General features: G+C 37.8%; 1 protein-coding gene and 1 pseudogene across 1 annotated transcript in view; both read right to left on the reverse strand.

The window, feature by feature from the left end:
- The window catches only part of LOC137763513 (cytosolic beta-glucosidase-like), a 144,459-nt gene that overhangs the window by 90,038 nt on the left and 28,231 nt on the right, over positions 1 to 26,190 (reverse strand). The window contains 1 exon segment of the mRNA XM_068541996.1: positions 3,786 to 4,013. Coding sequence (XP_068398097.1) covers positions 3,786 to 4,013 — 228 coding nt within the window.
- On the reverse strand, positions 13,255 to 13,376 carry LOC137764492 (U4 spliceosomal RNA; annotated as a pseudogene).

The following is a 26,190-nucleotide window of genomic DNA, read 5'->3' on the forward strand; positions in this document are numbered from 1 at the left end:
TTGCCCTTTTGTTCATAGAAAAGTCTGTAATGTTAATCAGCTATGGCTTTACAAAAGCTGGTGCCAAACATGAAAAGCTTAGTGCTGGGAGCATGTGATCCCCACGTGAGAATTGCACAAGTGAATCCTTCACGTTGTCCAGGTGGCCCCAGTGACTCTAGCTACTACCACCACCACCCTCTAGCTTTTCTGCTGCCCTGCTCTTGCATTCCTGATCTACAGTGAGCTCCATGAACTCCTGTGTATCTTAAGGTGGTGTTAAATAACTGGATATGTTGACGTATTGGTACAGGTCCACAATCCTTTATCTGAAAATCTTGGCAGCCATGTGTTCAGAATTTGAGGATTTTTAGAAAAGAAACAGAGTACATATTATGTATTAAGTTTAACACCCCCAGTGGGTGTGGGTCAGTATCCCTTAATACTTCCGCAGTAAAATAGATAAATAATCTCACCAAGCAAAATGAACTGAGATGATAAAAAACTTTCCCATCAACTCAGGTCAGCTTTTGCTGCTAAATCTGTTTTAGAAAGCTTACTAACTTACTAAACCTAAACTTACTAAAAAGGATTCAATATTCAGAACCTTTTGGATTTTAGAACTTCATATAAGGGATTACGGACCTATATTACAAGTTGGTGGGGTTTTCTTTTTTAATTTTTATGTTGTTTACCATCCAAATGGAAGCTCAGTTAAAAATTCCAAACTGTTAGAATCATAGGCTAGAACAGTGGAAAGAGTTTTAGTAATTCAGTGCTTCCACCTCATGTTACCAACAGGGAAATTGTAGCACAAAGAATATAAGTGGTTTGGTGAGGTTGTAAATGTCTCTGGATCCTACTTTCTGACATCAGACAGACCTAGGTTGAACTCAGCTCTAACTAAATTTGTCATCTTGGCAAACTTATGCCCAGCCTTACACCCCAGATTACCATGATTCCCTCTGTTTAGGGAGGGCCCTCTTTCACAGGGCTGTTCAGAGCACTAAATTTGCAAAAGCAGGTGCAGTGCTTGGCATAGTGAGTTGCACATACTACATGCTCAATAAAAGGCAACTATTACTGCCCTTAGGGGGATCTGTATGGTTATTATTAACCTAATTCAATTAAATTCAGTTAAGTGTTTACTGAAGTCATCCCTGCAAGACACTGTACTAGGTCACAGGGGTGAACAAGGCAGAATCATCTCCTTTTTACCCTGTAAAAAATTCCAGGGATTCTCTTATCTTCATTATGAGTATGTAGACAGAGTCCCTGACACACAGTAGACACTTAATATATGTTTGTTGGGTTGAATTAAACTCAAAGTGCTCACAGTCTAGCAGGGGATTTAATAATGCCAAGAGTGAAGAATGTAAGAAAGACCCTAAGAGTTTTTCAAAATGCTATGGGAATTTTTTTTTAAGATTTCTTTTGTCTTGGAATAGGGAAAGACTCTAAAGAAGAGGAAACATTTGTGCTAGCCCTTAACAGTAGAATAAACATTCAGCGGGTATAGTTGGGAGTTTTTTTAAAAGGCCAATCCAGGCAGGAGGAAGAGCTTAAGAAAATTTCTACAAAGGTGGAAAATCGCATAGCATGTTTAGTAAGTAATGGGTTATGTGCTTAGGGCCTTGCGTGGAGGAATTGCATGGACCACGTGCATGGGTGATTCAGCCTAGAATGCTTCAGAGGTGAGTTAAGACGAAGTAAAAAACTGGAATGATATATGAAGGAGTTTAAATGACAAAAAAAAAATTTTTTATCTTGCTTTGCTTTAGCAGGAGATGATGCAAGCCACCATGACTTGGGCCAAGCTTTCAGAAAATTGCTGTGGTGGCATTTTGTATGAAGGATTAAAGGACAAAGAAAGAGAGTGAAAGTAGGCATAACCGTCAAGGGTATATCAAAAACATCTAAACCAGGGCAGGGACAGAGAAGAAGGCTAGAAGAGGAGAAGTTAAAAAGGCATAAGAAGAATGGATCATATTTGGCAACCAATTAGATGTAAGAAGCAAAGAAACGAGAAGATTCAAAGATTACTCTTAGTTTTTAATCCTTGAGGGTTATGATGGTGCCAGAGAAAAGAGAGGGTACAGATGATGGATTAGAATGGTGGAAAATTATGAGTTAACTTTTGAACTGAATAACAAATTACCTACTGTTCAAAGTCAAAAAATAAAACTGGCAGGTGATGCCAAGAAAGTAGACCTTCAACCAAGAGTGGTTAAAAAAAGGGGCTAATGTCTTTAGAATCAAGTCATGAACCTGCTAATCTTGCATTGTCCTTATCTGGGGGAGGCTACTTTAAGGCCACATGCTACGGGTGAGTCCATAAATTGTGGTTCCATTTCACAATGCAGAGATTTCCCCACATTACAGTGCAAGTGCACAAGTCCACCTAGGAACTGTTATCACAGGTTGTTCTTACTACGTAGGAAATCAGATAACTTACTCAAAAAGAACCCCTCAATATCTATGCCGGCCCTTTGGGCTGGAAGTGTAGTGAGGCAAGCAGGTGACTTCACGCACAACCTTGCTGTTGTGAGATGCTGAAAGTACATGCCTCTCAAATTTTCCACGTTATGTCCCTCCTTGCCTCACCTAGTCCCAACCCTGGGAGTAATGTGAAATCTTTTCCAGAACAAAGGAGCAATAACGGTTCTTTATTGAGAAGTCTTTAAATTGTGACGCAGGGGTTACAAAGCTTTTCCTATAAAGGACCACATAGTAAACATTTCAGGCTTTGCATGCTGTACTGTCTTTGCCCCAACTATTCAATTCTACCAATGACATTGGGAAAGCAACCAACTATATGTAATGAATGGGCACGGTTGTATTGCAATAAAACTTTATTTAAAAAAAAACAGGAATCAGGCCAAGTTTGGCCTCAGGTCATAGTCTGCTAACCCTGTTGTTTGGAAGGAGCTAGCCAGACCTTAGGCTTAAATTCCAGATCCACCAAAAAATACAAATTTACAAAATATCTGGATTTGAACATGCACCTCTGTAAAATGTGATACTTATATCTTCCTCATTGATTTGTGGGGTTTAGAGAAAATGTATGTAAAATGCCTTATAAATAATAGGCTTTCAAATAGGGCAGTAGTCTTTTTCATTACAAGGCATAACATGAATAATAACTAACACCTACTGAATGCTTCTATGCTATACCAGCTACTACTGTGTAAAGCACTTTAAAAGATTAGTTCATTTAATCTTCCAACAACACTCTGAAGTAGGAGCTATTACAGTATCCCTTTCTACTCATGGGGAAACTGAGGCACCAAGCGATGCCCAGGAGATGCTTACATAGATCGTGTGACGTCGCTGGCACTTAATCCCAAGCAAACAGATTCCAGGGGCTCTGGTGTTAACCTCTGTGCTAGTTAATTAGCTCCACTAATTCAGCTTCAATTGAAATGCTCAGAATCTTCTCAAGTTCCACAGGGCTTTTCATGACTCATCACAGCATAACACAGCTCAAAATAGTTTACACACAACTTTTGGAAATTCACCTTCAGGTCAACAGTCAAATAACATCTTGCATAAATAAAACACTTATTCCAACCCCCTTCCTGCCCATCTATTTCCACCCCTCCCAACAAAGATCTCCAGTTGAGGGAAGCCAGAATAGTCCTGAGAAAGCTAATGCAAACCCATTTCAAAAAATTTATCCTATAATCACTCTAAAAACTTGCAATTTCAAAGCTACACTGCAAAATAGCATCCTGGATTAATTATGCCAGCCTGTAGCAATAACCTTGAATTAAAGCTGCAACCTTCTATTTTTAAGAAACACTTGCCTTTCTGGTTGATGAAACCTGTCGTCCCATCAGGTAACAGACGTGACCAGGAAAGAGAGAAGCGGTAATGAGTCAATCCAAGCTGTTTGATACATTTCAAACCTTCCTCCCACAGAGTGTAGCTGCCACAAGCTACATCGCCAGTCTGGTTCTTGAAAACTCTGTCTCTTCCCTGATGGGTGAATGTGTCCCAGACACAAGGGCCTTTTCCATCTGTATCCCAGCCTCCTGAGAAAAAGAAGAAAATGAAACAGTTACACTCTTGACATCAAGAGGCATATGTGGAATGTAAATATTTGTCACCCAAAGAACATCCCTCATTAACTCAATGTATCATATTGATAACTTTAAAATATGCCTTTAAAATAACATGCATGAGTGGGTTATGTGTTCAGTTGTCCTTGATCCCTGAAGCTAACTGGTGGCAAATGAAAAGTTGTTGCATAATGCCGTGGCATAGCAGGCTTTCACGGTTCATTATCTGAAGATCTCCCAGCTGGTAGACAGAGGCAGGGCTCAGCTTATGAGTGTCTGAATTTAAAACATCTCCTCCTTGTGAACATTTCTCCTGGCCATGACTGACATGCCTTGTCCTCGTTGTGCACAAAGCAGTCTCGGGACCTTATCTTTGACCCTTGCCACCTGAACCCTAACCTCCTGTCATCTGACCACAGAGCCTGAGATGGTCCAGTCAACTATTGTGGAGAGGAGGTTAGTTTTTGCCATTGTTGGGATGATATTGGTATCCTACATTCATTCCTTCATACCTCCCTTAATTCAGCAAATGCAATGTGTCAGGCTCTATGCTAAGCACAGTGGCTACCACGGTGAACTCTGCTGTGCTTCGGGTCCTTGGAGAACTTACACGCGATTATAAAATAGCCAACGCAAGGACCGTTGCATGAAAGCCAGGGAGGGGTGTTTATCCAGATGTGGGCAGGAGTCCGAAGTCTCTTAGAGAAATGGCTTCTAGACAGAAGTCTAAAGGAAATGTTGACTCATCAAGGTGAATTTCTCAGAGGTGGGAGTGGTGGGAAAATTTTTAAAAAAGAGGAGCCAGGGTCAGAATAAGCCCAGAGGTAAGAGAGAGTGTCACACATTAAAGGGACAGAAGGTAAAAAATTACATTAGATTTGAAATCCCTGTTCACATAGAAATTTTGTTTAAAATGGTAGTTAGAATCCATTTTATGGTATAAAGGAGTAATGTTAAAAATCTCATGACTCCCTAATTCTACTTCTAAGGGCATACTTTAGAGGAACGCTCATGTATTTTCACAAAGAGATTATACGAGATTATTGAGGCAGAGTTTTCTGTAATAACAAAATCCTGGAAACAACCTGTTTCCTATCAACAGTAGAACAGATCATTAATTTTGGGTATATCCATAGAGAGGAAACACTAATCAGCTGTTAAAGTGAATGAATCAGAGCATAGATAACCCTCTGCTCTGGTCTGAACGTTTGTGTCCCCCCAAATCCAGAGATTGAAATCCTAACACCCAAAGTGATGGTATTAGGAAGTGCGGCCTTTGGGAGGTGCTTAAGTCATGAGAGTGGAGCCCTCCTGAATGAGATTAGTGCTCCTAAAAGGAGACCCCACCATGCTCCCTAGCTCCTTCTGCCCCGTGAGGATACAAGAAGTCTGTAATGTGGAAGAGGGCCCTCACCTGGCCATGCTGGCACCCTAATCCCCAACATCCAGCATCCAGAACTGTGAAGAATAAATGTTTGTTGCTTACAAACCCCCTAGTTTATGGTATTTTGTTAGATCAGTCCAAATGGACTAAGACATCCTCGAAACTATAATATTAAACAAACAAAAAAAATCAAGATTCAAAAGAATGTATACAGGAATGAATACATGGACCACAGGAGATTTTTATGGCAGTGAAACTACTAAAACTGTATTTGGATTTTCCACTGTGCTGTGGGTCTGCTCCCCTAACCCTGACTTGTTCATGGGTGAACTGTATTCTGTATGGTAATGTAATAGTGGATACATGACATTATACATTTGTCAAAGCCCATAAACTGTGAACTTTATTTAATAATAATGTATCAATATTCGCCCATCATTTGTAACCAACGTCCCACACTAATGCTAGATGTTAATAGTAGGGGAAATTGGGGGAATGGGATATATGAGAACTCGGTACTTTCTGCTCAATTTTTCTATAAATCTAAAATTGCTCTAAAATATAAAGGTTATTAATTTTAAAAAGAATATATACAGTACTTTTATCATGTTTTATGCAAAATATGTAAAACAAAACATGGATTTTCTGAACACAGACATATGAGGTAAACATACAACAGCATGCCTGGGGATGATCACTTCAGGCTGGTGGTTGTCTTTGGGTAGAAAATGGAGGGAAATGGAAACAAGGAGGAGCCTGAGGGCCCTTTGCATCTCTTATGTTTCACTCCTTAAGCTGGCTAACAGGTATATGAGAGGCTGTTGATTACATTATCCACAATCCTTTTTACATACCTAAAATAGTTCGTAATGACTTTCATGTAAGAAAGGAAGTCACAGCTAGAGTAAATAGACTAAAGCAATTATAGAAAAGTTTTTTCGATCCTCATTTAGCATTTACTTACTCATATTTTTTGCACAATTCTAATAGGATTAGATGTAGTCTCCAGACCAACAAAAAGACAACCTGGGCTATAATTTATGGGAGAGAACCATGAGGAGACAGGAGAGGCTGCTAAAAGAAGGAGCTCTGACAAAAGCAAAAACGACAGTTGTTATCAAGGTAGGGTACTAAAGATCTATACAAAGAAATCATGAATATTAAAAATTGTACTCTGGAGCCATGTCAAATAGAGGCAAAAAGTTTTATACATCCCAATGGCTCTCAAGTTATGTCTGTATATAGGGTTTAGAGGGAGGAAGAAAAAGAATACTGGTATTCAATCTCAGAATGAAATAGGTATGAATATTAAAATGCAATTTTGGTCAAGCACGGTGCTTATAGTTTTGGTTAATAGATTTACAATAAATGAAGAAGCTTAACCTCAGAGAGTTTAGGCATAGTGTATTGGTAAATATTAACAAGTGGCTATATGTTAAAAATGTATATACCGATATGTATATATGTTTATTATAAATTTTATTGATATAAAGGATGTGTAATACACCATCTCCAAGTAATAATATGCAATGCTCTTTACTGTAAATTCCTTATAGCCAATTGATTCTCATACAATGCTTGTTTAGATTTTTGCCAATCTCTTGTATCGGGAGACAAACTGCAACATACAATTTGACAAATGTGAGTAGTCCTCACATGACTGTTGACTGATATCTTTGCTTAAATTAACAAGCACAATGAAGGAAAATAACAAAGATGTACCAGAATTTCACTTGTTCATTAGTGACATGAGCAACTTCTTTGCTGAATTGGATAATAGTTTTCAAACAGCGGAAGAATATTTCCTTGAATTTTTTGTCCTACTCACAATGTAACAGTTACAGACATGACACACAAAAATTTACTTTTTTCAGTGGTATAAATACTTACACATGACCAATTTCAAGCAACCAATGTGACAGCACTAAAGGCAGAGTTGCAAAAAGATGAGCAGTGGCACATCATTATATAGTATTTTTTCTACACAGATACAAGAAATCTAAACAGCTTCAAGGGCATAGCTAATAATAAATGTAGTAAAATACTGAGGAAGTAAGGATTTTGAGTATTTATTACCCCTTTTTAATATAAATTATTTACTTATAAGTTCATGTAATTGAATTTTTAATGCTGGCTGTGTTTAAGAATCAGCTCATAAAATTGCTGAAAACTTAACAGTAGGCACTGGTGAGCCAGTACAAACTGGCTTCGCCACATCACTGATTGTGACTTGCCTAAGATCACAGTCTTAGTAAGTAGTAGGACCAAGATGTGTCTCCAGATCTGTCTGACGTTGAAGTCCAAGTCCTTCCATTGGACCACACTGCTCTTAGTAATAATGACTGACTAATGAAGGAAGAGTCAACTGATGCCCATGCTACTCAATTTATGAAGCCTAAGAAATGCATAACATGACTTACACATTTTGGAAAACAGTCCATCTGAAGTGCTTAAAACAAGTTTTGCCAATTGCAAGAGGTAAATGTCATTTAGCAGGAAAATGTACTTATGTAGAGTAGCTCATTCTAGATGTATCCTAGATGAAGCACATGTAAACAACATTGTTTCTATGAGAACTAGAATATGAATTGCAAATTAACTATTATAAGTGAAATTTTGATTTAAAAATATACAGTGGCCTTTAAAAAAATAAAAAACTTATATAGTGGCCAGTACTCATTAGTACTTGAATGTAAATTTTCCTGAATGAATGATATTAATAACTCATTTGCTCATTAGGGATCTTCTCAAGATGTAATTATGTCCACATATTAAAAGTTTATTGTTCTTTATGAGGAACAAGACTACCGTTTTCAGGCAGACTACCTATCCTGAGCAATCCTTCAAACAACTACAATTGCCGGATGGAATATGGGAAATGTATTGTTAAATGTGCCATAGATCTGGCAGGATGTTAGGGAACCCAAAATCAAAGTGAGAGGTAATTCAGAAGCATAAGTGAGTAGCGATACAGGCTTTTGTCCTGAGAGCATCTGAGAAGGCCAGATGATGTGAGCTTGCATTTTAATGGCCTGTGGGACAAGGGAGAAAAGAGACAAAGTCTAAAGCTCACCAAAATGGGAAGCCTGTGGTAAGGTGCTCACATAAGTCTGATGATGCAAGAACTTCACATACAGTGCCAGAATAAACAACAAGCTCTGCCTAAGAAAGAGACAACAAAGCAGCTAGCCTGTGGGAGAGAAATTACTCCTCAATATTTGTAACCACAACTCAGCTCTCAAACCATTAATTAAGTGTGAGAATGGAAAAAGATTTTAGCAGACATACGAGCTCTGACAGGATGCTGGAAAAAATTTTTCCTCTCATTGGATATTACTGGAGGATAAATTTCTCCAAAACAATGATGTAAACCAAGAAAGAGAAAGATCCAGGATCCAGGAAATGAGGAATCTGGCAGAAGAAATCTGTGGAATGATGTAGCTGTGCAGCAAACCCAAGGAGTAACCAGTCCATGGGAAACCAGCCTATTTCCCATAGCCTATTTCTTCAAGAATATTATACTACTAGAATATTTAGTTTGATTTTTTCAAATTTTAAAAAATTTACTAGAGAATTGTCAACATGCACAAGAGTACAGTGAAACCCCATGTACTTGTGGTTCAGCTTCAGCAGTTTCCAACTTTTGCCAACCTTGTTTCATCTTTAGCCCACCGACATTTCTTCATTTAATCTACACACATTTCAGTATACCCTCTAGCTGACAAGAATATTTCTAATTGGGGTAAAACACACATCACATAAAGCTTACCACCTCAACCATGTTTAAGGGTACAGTTATGTGGCATTAAGTACATTCACATTGTTGGGCAATCATCACCATCTATCTCCAGAACTCTTTTCATTGTGCAAAACTGAAGCTTTGTAACAACTTAGCAATTATTCCCATTCTAATTGTGCATGGGGTTGGTGAAAGTGGGAGGGAAGAGGGAGAAAAAGTGGACAAATGGGTAAAGCTTCATCTTTCACAGGGAGAAGTCAATAGGTTATGCTACAACAGGAAAAAAAACTCAAAAACTAGTAATATAAGCATGATATTTAAGATATAGAAGTCAATGTCAAAAGGATTAACCAAAAGAATTAAAAAGGATTTCCTCTAGAGAGAGGAACATGGAAGAGAACAAGGGATTGATGGTTTCTGAAACAGTCTTGTTTTGACTCTTCAAATTATTTTGCTATATTAACTTTAGTTAGCATGAAGATGAATTTAAGAAATTATATTAAACATTAGAAAAGATGGCATAGAAAATAGACATTATTAAATATGTGGATAATCTAAACAAGCTATTAAAGTATAAAACAATAATAAAATGTCTGTTTTGTGAGAATTAAAAAGAATAACTAGATAGTACTAAAATGCAGGACCAAAAAAAAAAAAAAAAAAATATATATATATATATATATATATATATATGCACCAAGGTAAGAAATCAGAGTTAAAGCGTTCTCAGATTCATAAACTGTCTAGAAGGGGACTAAAGATATTGATTAACATTTTACTTTGTTATATTTTATATTCAGGTTAAAATTTCTAGGGTAAGCACTTAAAGAAAAAAATGTAATTTCTTTTTAAAGACAAGTCCAACACATATATAGCAAGTCTGTGCCAGGCTCTGTTCTAAGCATTTTATATATATTGATGCTTCGCAACAATATTATGAGTAACTGCAATTATTATCCCCATTTTTGGGTAAGGAAACTGAGAAATGAAGAGGTTAAATTAATTTGCCTAGATCAGTTTGTACTAAAGCTGAGATTCTAACTCAGACAGTTGAATTCCAGAGCCCATGCTCTTAACCATTATGCTAAATGAGGAAAACTAAATACATTTAAAAGAGGGCAGGAAAATAATAAAAAGTAAACAAAGAAATAAGAAAAATAAAAGCATAAAATGAGATGGTATGACAAGATATATAATGACTTATAACAATATGTCAATGGGCTATACTCCCCAGATAGAAGACAGAGATTATCAGACTATATATATTTTTTAAATTCAGTGACATACTGTTAACCAACACACCTAAGACATAAGAATATAAGAACATTGAAAGTCAAAATATAGAGAAAGATATCCACCCCCCAAAAAAGCAAAGGACTTCAAGGAGGGAAAAAAAAGCACTAGAAATAAGGTGGGTCACCACCTAATAACAATGCTGTTTTAAATATGTATGCATCTAAGAATCTGGTTTCAAAACATGTGAAGCAAAAATTGACACAACTGAAATGTAAAGTTGACAAATACACCTCCATAACCCAAAACTCCACCTTGGGTTTTAATCAACCCAAGTTCTAGCAAACATGTAAAGAACAAAACCAATAAACTTTACTCTTTCATGAATTATTCCAAAAAATAAGAAAGAAAGAATTCCTCAACTCATTTCACATGGTTAGAATAACCTTGATACTAAAACCTCTCTCAGCAGCTGAACCAAGAGAGAATAAGGATAGCATTTATTAACAAACTTGATCTAATTGATATATATGACATTGCACAAAAATGAATGCTACAACTGAAAAATATACATTGTTTTCATGCAAACAAAAACATCATGAAAGCTGAGCACAAATTGGTCCATAAATAAAGTCACCATAAATTTCAAAAAGCTGGAGAACTACAGACGGAAATCTCTGACCAATGATGTTAGAATTCAATAACTAAAGAACATTAGCTTTTTCTTTCAAAAATCTGAAAAGGAACATCGGAATAGCTTAAAATCAAAGACGGCATAATAGGGACTTCCCTGGTGGTCCAGTGGTTAAGACTCCACACTTCCACTGCAAGGGGTATGGATTCAATCGCTGGTCCAGGAACTAAGATCCCGCATGCCATGTGGCGAAGCCAAAAAAAATTTTTTCTTAAATGCTAGGGCATGCTAACACATGTATATGAAATCTAAAAAAAAAAAAAAAGAAATGGTTCTGATGAACCTAGGGGCAGGACAGGAATAAAGACGCAGACAGACGTAGAGAATGGACTTGAGGACACGGGGAGGGGGAAGGGTAAGCTGGGACGAAGTGAGAGAGTAGCGCTGACATATATACACTACCAAATGTGAAATAGATAGCTAGTGGGAAGAAGCTGCATAGCAAAGGGAGATCAGCTCGAAGCTTTGTGACCACCTAGAGGGGTAGGATACGGAGGGTGAGAGGGAGGCTCAAGAAAGAGCGGATGAGGGGATATATGTGTACGTATAGCTGATTCACTTTGTTATATAGCAGAAGCTAACACAACGTTGTAAAGCAATTATACGCCAATAAAGATGTTAAAATAAATAAATAAATAAATAAAATGTAAAAAAATGCTAGGGCTAAAATAATAAAAAATTAATTAATTAAAAAATAAAGAAGGCACAATAGTGGTCAACAGAAAATACTAAAAACTAAATCACAAAAAATAGTAAAACATTGTGATATCTAGTTAATGCATGTATTAGAAAAAAAGCAAGACTTATAGCTAAAAAATTAATAAGAGTTATAGCTAATAAGCCAAAAGAATATATAATGGAATTATAAAAAATAATCTGAGAAAGAGATAAAAAGAGGGGAAAGAGAATAAAGACAGATGAAACAAATAGAAAACAAATAGCAAGATGGTAGATTTAAACCTAACCATATAAATAATATCATTGAAGATGAATGAATCTAAACAACCCAATTGAAAGGCAGAGATTATCAGATCGGTTAAAACACCAGACTCAGCTATATACTGCCTATAAGAAACCCACTTTAAATATAAAGACAAAAGAAGGTTAAAAGTGACAGGATGAAAAAGATGTACCATGCTAACACTAATCAAAGAAAACTGGAGTAGCTATATTAATACCAGGGTAGATTTCAGAGCAAGAATATTACCAGGTATAAGGAAAACCATTTAATAATATTAAAAGGGGTCAATATATTCAGGGGATTTACAATCCTAAATGTTTATTCACCTAATAACAGAGATTCAGAATACATGAAGCAAATACTGATTGAACTGCAAAGATAGACAGATCCACATTTGTATTTGGATAGTTCAATTAAAAAGACCAACAAGATTATAAAAAAATGGACAAAAGATGTGAATAGTTCCTTCACAGAATGAGAAACACATGGCTAGTAAACATTTAAAAACACATAGGAGATCATTAAAAAACAGGGAAATGCAAATGAAAACCACAATGAGATACTATTCTACAACCACACAGTTGGCACAAATTTAAAAGTTGGGCAATATCAAGCATTAGAGAGATTGTTGCAAAGCAAGAATGTTTATACACTGCTGATAGGAGAACAATACAGAAATATCTAGTAGAGTTGAAGAAGCACATATATCAAAACCCCATAATTCACATACCACCATATATCCTGTTTCTACAAATGTAGACCAGGAGACATATATAACCATGATTGCAAAGCAGCAACAAAAACCATCACTGGAACCAGCCCAAATTTCCTTTGTCAGGACAACAAATCAATGAATGAATGAATAAACTATGGAATAGCCATACAATGAAAGACTATACAGGGGTAAGAATGAATGAACCACATCTGTATCAACATGAATAAATTTCCCAAATATAATATTGAGAGGGAAGAAGCAAAAAATACACACAATGTATTTCCATTTATACAACGTCCAAAACATGTAAAGCTACACAAGAAATTGTTTAGCTATATAGTCTCACATGCTAAAATCATAAAGAAAAGCAAGGAATGAATAAATGCAAAACTCATATTAGTGGGTACCTCTGGGAAAAGGGGTAAGGAGAAAGTACTGAAGAGGGGGTCCTAGAAATATGGTGAGTATGTGGATATCAGTTTTATTTTTGATTCTATACACATAAATTATAAATGTTTTTTGCTATTGTTTTCTGGGAAAAGTTTTCAATTAGCAATAATCACGCCTCGGATAAACATCTTTGGCTACGATACTGCCACTGCACAAAGCCTGCTATTGTCTTTTGAACAAACAAATCTTATAATACATTTCATTGCTCATAATAAGGGCCATTTACTGAGCCTTAGCTTTCTATCACTCCTATATCAAAAACTTACATCGGCCATCTCATTCTTCCCCTCACGACAACCCTTAGAAGATGTACTACTATTACTAATAAGAACAAAAGTATAAAGATTGAGTAACTTTCCAATATCACATAGCTAATAACTGTGACTATCAAAACATGATACCCCAGTCCTACCCTTATCGACATCAATAGTTTAAACTCCTTCATTACTTACAACTTAGGTGAGTCTTAGACAAAATGAAATCTTTCTTTGTGAATTAATGTTTTGTTCCACCTCTACACATTTCCCAAATAATAACTGCAATATCTACCTTCCTTTGAGGATCTCACAGTCTAGTTGATATCAGACAAATAAAGTCTTAGACTACATTAAGATAAAAGCTATATTAAAATCATGTAAAAGCACTTCTTGGAAGAACCAAGAAGCAAGCACTCAAGAGTTACTTCCGTCATTGGGAGGCCAGGTAGACTTGCCCACGAGAAAACATTTTAAGGCAGGTGTTGAAAGATGAGTAGGAGTTATAACAGTGGTTCTGATAAGGGAAAAGCAAACGCATAATTCGGTGGCAATGGCGGGGGTGAATTGCAGAAAGAAGGCACTAGAAGCCCAAAGACCAGTTAGCAGGTTGTTGCAATATTTTTGGCAAAAATGACAAATTCCTGTATTTTGTTTTTTTAGTAATTTGGAAGAAAATAAAATTGTCTCTGAAATTCTTACCATAGGAGGACATAGAAAGGATTCCCACAAAAAATGTAAAATATTGACATTACCTACAAATCAAAATATCAAAAACTTCCAAGGCGGCAAAGGATTATGGAAAGAGCACAGGCTCTAAAGCTGGCATAGAGGAGTTTCAGCTCCATCTCTACTTGACTTCTCTGTATATGAAGTGAGAAGATAATATCCACTTTGTAGGGTTCTCATAAAGATCAACTGAGCCAAAGCCAAAGTGTCTAGCAGGGCAGGTGGCAGACAGTATGTGTCCAGCAAGTGTTAGTTTTCTAGTCTTCTAGACTCAATGCAATAAATACTAACTAAAAATTTACACAAAAAGTGGCCATTTGCTCTTTTTTCCTTCTTTCTGTGGCCACCTCTTGATGCCAGAGTACACATGTAGGAAGCAGTTAACTCATATTTGCAAATTTGCCTGTGATGCAGATTCAGTGTCTGGACCTGCATGATTGGGTCTGCGGGGTCCTCGGCTACCTGGTTTAGAAGCCGTCATTACAAATGGTGTCATGTCACTTTCACTTTTGCCATGACAATGCCCTTCGTGAGGACATAGATCTATACAGACCTCAGTCCTCTGCACAAAGGAAATCACATCAAGCAAAAACTAAGTAAGTGTGTGACGTGTGTGTGTGTGTATATACTTTTCCTTCAAAACCCCAGAATGACCTTACTTTACAACCTCTTCTCAAGAGCATTCTCTAACTCTTCACCGATCACACCCTCCTCAGGGTACACACTGGACAAATAACACATAGTGTCGAGTCAACATTAAAAATATCTTTTGCCTCCTTTGCACTTTGAGCTCTGTCAAGGCAGGGTCCAGGTGTCACTCACTTATTTTTGTTTCTCCAGTAGCAAGAATGGCATATGGGAACAGTGTGTGCTTAGGAAAATGCTTTTTGTGTGGCGTGCTTAACATAAAATAGGAATATTGATGTTTGCTATGTCACTGCTTCACAGAAATGTGGAAAAGCTGTCTCCATGTTTGTAAGTGATTGCAAATTGTTTACTTGAAAGAGGAAATATAGGACTTCCCTGGTGGCACAGTGGTTAAGAATCCACCTGTCAGTGCAGGGGACATGGGTTCTAGCCCTAGTCCGGGAAGATCCCACATGCCACAGAGCAACTAAGCCCGTGCACCACAACTACTGGGCCTGCGCTCCAGAGCCTGCGAGCCACAAATACTGAGCCCACGTGCCACAACTACTGAAGCCCATGCTCATAGAGCCCGTGCTCCGCAACAAGAGAAGCCACCACAATGAGAAGCCCGCTCACGGCAACGAAGAGTAGCCCCCGCTCGCCACAACTAGAGAAAGCCCGCGCGCAGCAGCAAAGACCCAACGCAGCTGAAAATAAATAAATTAATTAATTTTTTTTAAAAAGAGGAAATATAGTTAAAAATTCAAGTAATTGCCATTCAAAAATTGTGACCTGATGTACTTTCAAATGAAAACATTTATATATTTTTACAATTAACATTCATTAAGGATATTAGACATAACTATTTTATGTGAAACTTTGAGGTTGTGGAGAGCAAAGATTCTCTGATCTAGAAACAGTGCCCTGTGCCTGAAGCTAATTCAGAAGGGATGAGGGTCCCAAAAGTGATAAGAAAAACCACCATACCAAGTGGAAACGCATTTCACTATCACAGCACAGGAGGATGGAGGGTTCCAGAAGGATGTCTCCAAGAAAATAAAAACAAAAGAAACGGATGAAGTATGTGATGTGTTTGAACATGTCAAGAAGTAATTTACATTTCTGGCAGACAGTGTGGGGATGAATTAGTGAAAGAATCACAGAATAGGAAGCCAACAACAACGAAGTATTAACTCTCAGGCAAAAATAAAAACCGTACAAGAAAAGAAAGTCATAGGATGTTAGGCTCATTTGCACACAATATTTACATAAAACTGTGATGCAAAAACTAAATGATAACTTAAACAGAATTTGTTTAATTCCCAAATACTCACATTAGAAAATGGAGAAGAGAAAGTTTGCTTTGTGAGCAGATACTGTAAGCAGGCCTAAAAAAAAAATCTAATCTGACATAATAGGAAGTCAGTATGTTATATTTTCAACTAGAACATCAAATAATAGCTGTATAGGCATGCTCTTTAGAAACATAAAGTAAATCCTAGAAAAAGTGAAAAGACTCAAAAGCATTGGCTTTGGGGAAAATAAATAAGAAGCAGAGAGGAGTGACATAAAAGACCTTTTTTGTTGTTGGGTATTATAACTCTCACAGTACTGAGTTTTTAAACTATGCACGTATGTTACTAAGATAAAACTAAAAGTTAAGTTAGAAAAATAAAGATAATAAAGAGAAGGAAAATGGTAGAACTAGGTCCCAAACTAGTCAACACCTGCTTGCAGGAAGGAGGGCATGCCATGGAAGGAGGCATGTGGAAACATGCACGTGTGCTTTTGACCGTGCCAGTGACCGGCATGCTGTTGATATTTAGTGACAGGGCCAATAAGAGGTTCTGCTAAGTACAGAGCAGCCACACACACCAAGGAATAGCCAGAACAACTGCCAGCGGCACCTCCCCTGGAAAACACTGCAGGAGATGGGAAAAAGAGTAAAGAAACATACAATGAGAAGGGGAAAATGACAGAAGAGAGGGAGGGCAAAGCAAAAGGAAACTATCACATTACAAGATATAAAATAATAAAAGGGCAGAAAAAAGTTGAACCATATTGGTAATCATAAAAATTATAAATCCATTAAACAGTTCTGTTTCAACAAAGGTAAAGATTAAGAGGAAAAAAATATTTACATGTAAGTACTGATAAAAATAAAGTAGATTTAGTAATATTAATATGATATAAAAATGAATACAAAGAAAAAGCATCAAATAAGACAAAGAATAATAAGCTCACATTAATAAAGCTTATAGCCCACCAAAACTACAGAGTAATCATGAACTTTTGTGCATCTAACAATAGAGTTTTGAAATATACAAGAAAAAATCTGCTACCAATGCTGGGATATATTGAAAACTTAATTAAGACAGTGAGAAACTCTCTCAGAAATTGAAAAAGAAAGAAATAATTTGGTTAATATAGTTTATAAGCTTATTCTCTTATGGATAGAAGTCTATGTATGACTTTACACATATAGATATATATGTACGTGTGTGTATATACACATATGAAACACACACATGAATGAGAGAAACAAAGACTGGTAATCAGCAATAGAAAATTATTTTTAAACACCCTTGAAGTATTCACAAATATTAGAACTCACGCAGGCTACATTCTCTGACAATTAAACAAAAAAGAAGAAGGAAGGGAGGGAGGGAGGGAAGGAAGGAGAGAGGGAGGAAGGGAGGAAGATTTTTAACAACCAAAGAATAAGCCAATCTATCCACTTGGATTTTATTTAAAATTCTAACTAAATCTTGGAGTAAACAGAAAATAAAGCAGAATGGTTTTTGAGGAAAAAGGTGTTACTAAAATTATCTTAAGAAAAGGCAAAAACCTGAAAACAAACATCTTTAATGCAGCTAAATGCTTCTATAGAACAGACTTTTCCTCAACAGATGGGAGCTGAGGCTGAATAGAGAAAGTGATGGGCTGGGGGAGATATGCATCTGTGGTATTCAGATACTGCCCGGCATGGGGAGGTCTCTGGAAGCCACAGATGTGTCCATGAGAAAAAGAATCATCTAAATATCTGTCAAAATCGGATGTTGTGAAGCCAGCTTAAGAACTTTCCTTTTCATTACCTTGCCTTCAACCAGGTCAACCAGGTTTAACTGGGTCAGAAGCTTTGATAAACAATCGGAAATCAGAGAAGCAGGGAAAAAAAGAAGATGAACACAACCTCTCCTCCAATAGAGCTAAGAAAGGGACTTAACCTTAAATCGGACTTGGAGTTTTAACTATTTCATAGATTAATTATTCTAAATACCAAAATGAGACTATGTGTTGCAACTGAAGTGGCCATATGTATCAGCCAGGGTCCCAGCAGGAGACAGATGGCACTCAAACTGGGTAATTGAGGAGAGTTTTATACAGGGACATTTTACTATGGGGTGAGCAGGGTCTGGGGAAAGCAACAAGGATGGCACAGAACCTCCAGGCTTGCAGCAGCAGGAAGTCGTCAGCACCACAGAAGGTGCTGGGGCAGAATGGGCTTCCGAAGCCTGTAGAGAGTAGTGGCTTGCTGAGGGCTGCCTGGCAGGAGAGGAGTTCTTTAGTAGAGCCAACCCACTGCAATCCAGTAGATGGGGGAACAGGAAGAATAAATACTTTGTCTTCTCCCTCCTCCTACCCGGACTCTACCATCTCCTGCTAATGCTTCCTGTTGATCAAGTCCAAACTGAAGCCAAAGGACAATGCCATCCATATAGGTCTTCTCCCAGGGCCAAGAGCAGGGAAAGGTGGAGAGTGGATCCCAATGGACACACAGAAGATATCCAGTACAATAGATAAGTTACAAGGTCCTGCCGTAGAGCACAGGGAACTATATTCAACATCTTGTAATAAACTATAATAGAAAAGAATATGAAAAAGAATGTATGTATATATATGTAGAACTGAATCACTTCGCTGTATACCAGAAACTAACACAACACTGTAAATTAACTATACTTCAATTTAAAAAAGAATATATCCAGTACATAATAAGACTTAAGGCCACCAGACAAACAGAGCCCACCTGTGTTTTCTTCTAAAGAGAAGGGAAGAACTACCCCCACTAGGTAAATGTAAAGGTGCAGTGGGGAAAATAAAGAAGTTACTTTTATGAGCGTGCCCTGAGTGTTGTACTTGTGGACTGTACAAATACAATGTATAACAGAACATGATTATAAGTTAATTACTGACAATAATTCAGGGAAGTGATAAATTCTTCTAGGAATAAATAGTGAGAGGAAATTTAATCCTGGTTCTGGGACTTGACCTTCTGGGCTCCAACCCTGTACTTGTGTTGTTTGTTTTCTGATAATCATAATGTCTTCAGCTACAAAGACTCCTGACTCCCTCTTCATTTACTGTAGTCCTGTTTAACACTTGTCCTTTTTGTCTTAACTGCTTTTGCCTCTGCTATTCTACTGCAATTATTCTTTTATCTTTCAGTTAAGTCTCTTTGCGTTCAGGCATTTATGCACAGAATTCCTCCCTCTACTGAAAGACACTTTTCTCTGCCTTTGAAAGAAAACCTCTCCTCTGCTTTTCATCCATCAGAGCATTGCATTCATCTAGGCTGGCTTCAGCCTCTGATTGTCACTATGCTAATCTGAGGCCCATTTGGGAGGACGGAATGGTATACTGGAAAAAGCATCATGATGATGATAATAGCTATTATGTATTAAGCCCTCAGCAGGGGGTAGGCACTTTGCTAAGCACTTTACATGTGATGTGTAGGGTAAAAAATTTTCCTTGACCCTCTAAGGGTCCCTGGCTGGGCCTGAAAATTAAACTGACAAAGACAGATTAACAAGAGAAAAGCATGCAAATTTATGTGATATAAGTTTTACATGACATGGGAGACTTCGTAAGGAAATGAAGGCCAGATAAAATGGTTAAACCTGAGTATTTTTATGCTGGGTTTGATGAAGAGTAGACAGCTGTGGAGGAATACGATAGGTCAAGGAGTATGTGCTAACTTGGGGGAAACTTAGCAAGGCCTGCTTATTCAGATTCTTCTCAGTGTCCCTCTGTCTTCTGAGATAAGGATGCACCTTTCCTCCAGGTATAGGGAGAACACCTCTCACATGAACGTTTTATGACCTGTTTCAGGGGCTGAAGATCAGAGAGACCTTCCTGTTCCTGCCACTTTCTCAAACTCCTTCAGTTTCCAAAGTGCCATGTTTTGGGAGAGCAAGAGCTTGTCCTGAACCCCATCACATGCTTTCTGCCTTCTGATTCTACCGCTTAAAAGACATGAAGAATCTGAGGTTTCCTCGAGTTTAAGAAGATCACAGGGCTTCCCTGGTGGCGCAGTGGTTGAGAATCTGCCTGCTAATGCAGGGGACACGGGTTCGAGCCCTGGTCTGGGAAGATCCCACATGCCGCGGAGCAGCTGGGCCCGTGAGCCACAACTACTGAGCCTGCGCGTCTGGAGCCTGTGCCCCGCAACGGGAGGGGCCGCGATAGTGAAAGGCCCGCGCACCGCGATGAAGAGCGGTCCCCGCACCGCGATGAAGAGTGGCCCCCACTTGCCGTAACTAGAGAAAGTCCTCGCACGAACCGAGGACCCAGCACAGCCAAAAAAATAAATAAATAAATAAATAAATAAAAGTAGATATAAAAAAAAAAAAAACCCTCCCCCGTTCCCACAGCCTTTAAAAAAAAAAAAAGATCACAGAGCTGGTAACTACTGAACTTAAAAATGTAAGCTGGTGTAACTGATCCAAGACTGTGCTCTGACTACGCTCAATGGTCTTTCAATTCATATTTTCTTTATGTTAATTTATCTCTACACCTCGCTACCTTTGTGACCTTCGAGAATTCACTCAACCTTTCTATGCCTCAGTTTCCTTATCTGCAAAATGAGGATGATAATAAACCTGGGTCTTCCGGTTTGGCAGTGTTGTTGAGAAAATTTCTTGGATGTTTATGGGAGTTGAGGCATTTAAAACTGACTTGCTGGGAGGCAGTGTTTCATTGTTGTTGTTGAAAAACAGTATTTGTACCTATGACTCCAGGCTACACTCTCTCCTAAGAAGAGATCTCAAAGTAAATAGTCCTTTTAGGAACCCACCTTGACTCCCTGCCCTCCTTGACGACTACAAGGCTGGTACTCTTTCCTGGAGATGCATTGCAGCATCCTCTAGCCTCTCAGTACCGAGAGAAGGACATCCATCGTGTTCCAGAACTTTGGGGCAGGGGGCAATGGCTCCTGGACAAAATGCACTATGAAAGCTCTTCCCCTAGAGGCAAGCATTTTTTTCCGGTGGGCTTTTTCCTGTTTCCCTTTTAAAAATAACAATAATAAAGTTCTCTTATTACATAACTATGGGACAAGGGATCAAACAGTGCTTAAAATGCAAAAAGTGCCCTACATTCAAACTGCTGTTGCCCAGAAGAAATACCCTTTGCAAGACTTAAATAAACCCTTTAACTCTTACCTGCCTCTGATGCATGAAAATTACAAAGAGCACCATGCCTTTATCTGTTATTTCCCAGTGACATCATGTGATACGCAAAATACCCCAACTCCTGGAATTCTGGCCTAATTCTAGAAACAAATCAACCCAAGAATTTTATAAACACTCATTTGATTTTCATTATTTTCTTATCAAACACAAATTACAGATTTTCATTGTCCAGCATAACTAAGCAAAATAATGGGCTCCCTGAATATATTCCGTGAATTAGGCCTCGTGAATCGTTTGTCAGTTAAATTCAAATGTCTTATTTTAATTAATTCCATTTTGATATATGCTTTTAAATACCTATTTAAACCTGGCACTCATGAGAATGGGCTAATGGCATCCTTTTTTTTTCTTTTTTTTTCTTAATTTTTATTGAAATATAGTTGATTTACGATGATGTGTAAGTTTCAGGTATACAGCAAAATGATTTGGTTATACATATATATAGATAGATATATATTCTTTTTCTTTTTTTTTAACAACTTTATTGGAGTATAATTGCTTTACAATGGTGTGTTAGTTTCTGCATTATAACAAAGTGAATCAGCTATACGTATACATATATCCCCTTATCCGCTCCCTCTTGAGCCTCCCTCCTACCCTCTATATCCTACCCCTCTAGGTGGTCACAAAGCATGGAGCTGATCTCCCTGTGCTATGCGGCTGCTTCCCACTAGCTATCTATTTTACATTTGGTAGTGTATATATGTCCATGCCACTCTCTCACTTCATCTCAGCTTACCCTTCCCACTCCCTGTGTCCTCAAGTCCACTCTCTATGTCTGCATCTTTCTTCCTGCCCTGCCTCTAGGTTCTTCAGAAGTTTTTTGTTTTTTTTTTTAGATTCCATATATATGTGTTAGCACACGGTATTTGTTTTTCTCTTTCTGACTTATTTCACTCTGTATGACAGACTCTAGGTCCACCCACTTCACTACAAATAACTCAATTGTGTTTCTTTTTATGGCAGAGTAATATTCCATTGTATAGGGACTTCCCTAGTGGCACAGTGGTTAAGAATCTGCCTGCCAATGCAAGGGACACGGGTTCAAGCTCTGGTCCGGGAAGATCCCAAATGCCGTGCAGCAACTAAACCTGTGCACCACAACTACTGAGCCTGCACTCTAGAGCCTGTGCTCCACAACAAGAGAAGCCACCACAATGAGAAGCCTGCGTACCACAATGAAGACCCAATGCAGCCAAAAATAAATAAATAAATTTATTAAAAAAAAAAAAAATTCCATTGTATATATGTGCCACATCTTCTTTATCCATTCATCTGTCGATGGACACCTAGGTTGCTTCCATGTCCTGGCTATTGTAAATAGTGCTGCAATGAACATTGTGGTACATGACTCTTTTTGAATTATGGTTTCCTCAGGGTATATGTCCAGTAGTGGGATTGCTGGGTCGTATGGTAGTTCTATTTTTAGGTTTTTAAGGAACCTCCATACTGTTCTCCATAGTGGTTATATCAATTTACATTCCCACCAACAGTGCAAGAGGGTTCCCTTTTCTCCACACCCTCTCCAGCATTTATTGTTTGTAGATTTTTTGATGATGGCCATTCTGACTGGTGTGAGATGAAACCTCATTGTAGTTTCGATTTGCATTCATCTAATGATTAGTGATGTTGAGCATTCTTTCATGTGTTTCTTGGCAATCTGTATCTCTTCTTTGGAGAAATGTCTATTTAGGTCTTCTGCCCATTTTTGGATTAGGTTGTTTGTTTTTTTGATATTGAGCTGCAAGAGCTGCTTGTAACTTTTGGAGATTAATCCTTTGTCAGTTGCTTCATTTGCAAATATTTTCTCCCATTAGGAGGGTTGTCTTTTCGCCTTGTTTATGATTTCCTTTGCTGTGGAAAAGCTTTTAAGTTTCATTAGGTCCCATTTGTTTACTTTTGTTTTTATTTCCATTTCTCTAGGAGGTGGGTCAAAAAGGATCTTGCTGTGATTTATGTCATAGAGTGTTCTACTTATGTTTTCCTCTAAGAGTTTGATAGTGTCTGGCCTTACATTTAGGTCTTTAATCCATTTTGAGTTTATATTTGTGTATGGTGTTAGGGAGTGTTTTAATTTCATTCTTTTACATGTATCTGTCCAGTCTTCCCAGCACCATTTATTGAAGAGGCTGCCTTTTCTCCATTTTATATTCCTGCCTCCTTTATATCAAAAATAAGGTCACCATTTGTGCGTGGGTTTATGTCTGAGCTTTCTATCCTGTTCCATTGATGTACACCTCTGTTTTTGTGCCAGTACCATACTGCCTTGATTACTGTAGCTTTCTAGTATAGTCTGGTGAGTGCTGGTCGGCACCGATCCTCTGTGCGGGAATCTCTTTGCTTTGCCCTCTGCACCCCTATTGCTGTGCTCTCCTCAGTGGCTCCAAAGATTCCCCCCCTGCCCACCCCCCGTCTCCTCCAGTTAAGGGGCTTCCTAGAGTGTGGAAACTTTTCCTCCTGCACAGCTCCCTCCCCGAGGTGCAGGTCCCGTCCCTATTCTTTTGTCTCTGTTTTTTTCTTTTTTCTTTTGCCCTACCCAGGTACGTGGGGAGTTTCTTGCCTTTTGGGAAGTCTGAGCTCTTCTGCCAGCATTCAGTAGGTGTTCTGTAGGAGTTGTTCCACACGTAGATGTATTTCTGATGTATGTGTGGGGAGGAAGGTGATCTCCACATCTCACTCCTCCACCATCTTGAAGGTCTCTCTTGGCATCCTTTTGTAATGAGTAAAAAAATCACAAGCTTCAGAGTCAGCTGGATCTTTCTTTGACCATTTCAACAAATATTTATGAATCATACAATGCTTCAGATACCTAGGCATGACTCTGGGCTTTCAATCTTAGTTCCCATTTCCCAGGAGAAGAGAAAAGAGCTGGGGGTAGGTAGACTTAGAGAGCTAGACCTGAAGAGAGGTGGGTCATATCCAGATATTAGCACCTAAAGAATGTCAAACCCACAAATTAATGGGCAAGAATTCCTTACAATCTGCCTAAGCAGGAATGTGGGTTTATTTTTTTGTCTCTAATTTAAAAAAAATTCTAGAACTCCCACATACTAGTTCACCCTGGACAACTTAACTTCTTTGAATCTCTGTCCTTATTTTTAAAAAGGGAAAGATTATATAGGACACGTGTTAAATGTCTGGCATGGTGGCAAATATGATTTGTTTTAAAAAGGCACATATTATTGCTATTGCTATTATTCCCATCATTCCCATGATAGCAAGCTCTTTCTATGTGATTTTTATGATTTCAAATAGCTCATTAAACTTGCAGACGTATATTTAGATCCATGCAATATTTCCAAGTGCATTTAATGACAGGCTGTGTCATAAGGTACTCTGCTGCGGTTTTTGTCTTTTAGAAAAATGCGGTTCAGAATCAATGCATCATAGGAATTAAAAGCCCAACTTGAGGTAAAATTGAGTCATAGCCCATTGCCTTAGGTGAGCAGAACCATCCATCCCCCACAGACAGGTCTACACTTGGTACTGACGGGTCTTACTGAATCTTTATATAATCTAAGTTTTGTTATACTTGAAATGGTTAATTAAAAGAGGTAGGGGAGTCTGAAATGTCACAGCAAGTTCCTCTTGGCCTACTGTCACGTTTCATGAATTCTTGTGCTGAACCCATTTGGATTAAGCAGTGACCCAATCCAAATAAATTGCTTCTGTGCCTCTTATCTCCTATAACCTATTTATGTCCCAATACATCTGCATTGCGTGGCTCAGTAAGATCCATTAAGTCCTTGGGCAGTGTTTACGGCTAATTTTTTTTTTTTTCTTTAAGGCTCAGATTTATCACAATAAAGTGATAGAATACTGTGCAGACAGTGAGTCAAACCCTTTTTAAAAGAAAGGAAAGAAAAGAAGTATAAGGTATGCAATTTCAGTCTGGGAATTCTCAGAGCAACTCTGTGGGTGAGAGACAATCATTTCTTGTAGGTTTTAGGTAAAGATATAATTTACCTTTATTTGCAGACACAAAATTCTGAGAAAACATTATTTGCATCAATTCCTCTGGCTTTAAAAATATTTATGAAATTGAAATAGTTACCTGGAGGAAGACATTTCATTCAATGTCAAAGGTCAGGCACACTGACTAACACCCCAGATACTACTGATGTACTTTCAAAATTTAAAATAATGTTTATACCATTTATTTATTCATTCATATATAGAGCACCCATCCTGAAGTATCTGGGACACTGAACAAGGTTTACATAAATCTGACTGTTTTTTCCTCTGGGCCATTTGGCTCAGTCTGGTAGACCATAAATATTCAATAATACTTTACAATGACAAAGCATCTTTTATGCAAACATCTCTAAGCACATTATTCACCAATATTACAATCTCCTTTTTAACCTGCTGGTAAAGTCACAGAAACTAATTGACTTTCTTCAAGGTCCCATCACAAATTGTTTATTTAATAGAGTCCTGGTGTCCTGAGCCCAGCTATAACTAAAGGGAGAAAAAAACAAACACATTTTTTTTAGGTGCTTAAGCTGATGACCTACACTAAATATTTCTAAATTGAATCTATTAGGCAAAACGTCCTCCTTAAAGATGTTAAATGTTGTGATACATCCAATTGAATTTTACAACTTTTCTTCCAATTTGCTCAAGGCCAGTTACCATTTTCAGAGCCCCAAGAATGACCTATTTTAATTGAATCCTGTTACAAACACTTAAACTTTCACTCTTTAATCAAATCAGTTTTCTAAATAGAAATTAAAGTTGAAGCAGAAAAATAAAAGTTTTCCTGGAAAGATCCAGTTGAAGTAATAACATAACTGTACTGAAATATTCAAGCAAAGTAAAAGCTTGGAATTACTGTGAGATTTGGGCAAGTCTAAAAGATTACCTAAGCAAAAGGAAATATTTTAAATTC

Source organism: Eschrichtius robustus, chromosome 4, assembly GCF_028021215.1.
Source record: "Eschrichtius robustus isolate mEscRob2 chromosome 4, mEscRob2.pri, whole genome shotgun sequence".
Classification (NCBI taxonomy): domain Eukaryota; kingdom Metazoa; phylum Chordata; class Mammalia; order Artiodactyla; family Eschrichtiidae; genus Eschrichtius; species Eschrichtius robustus.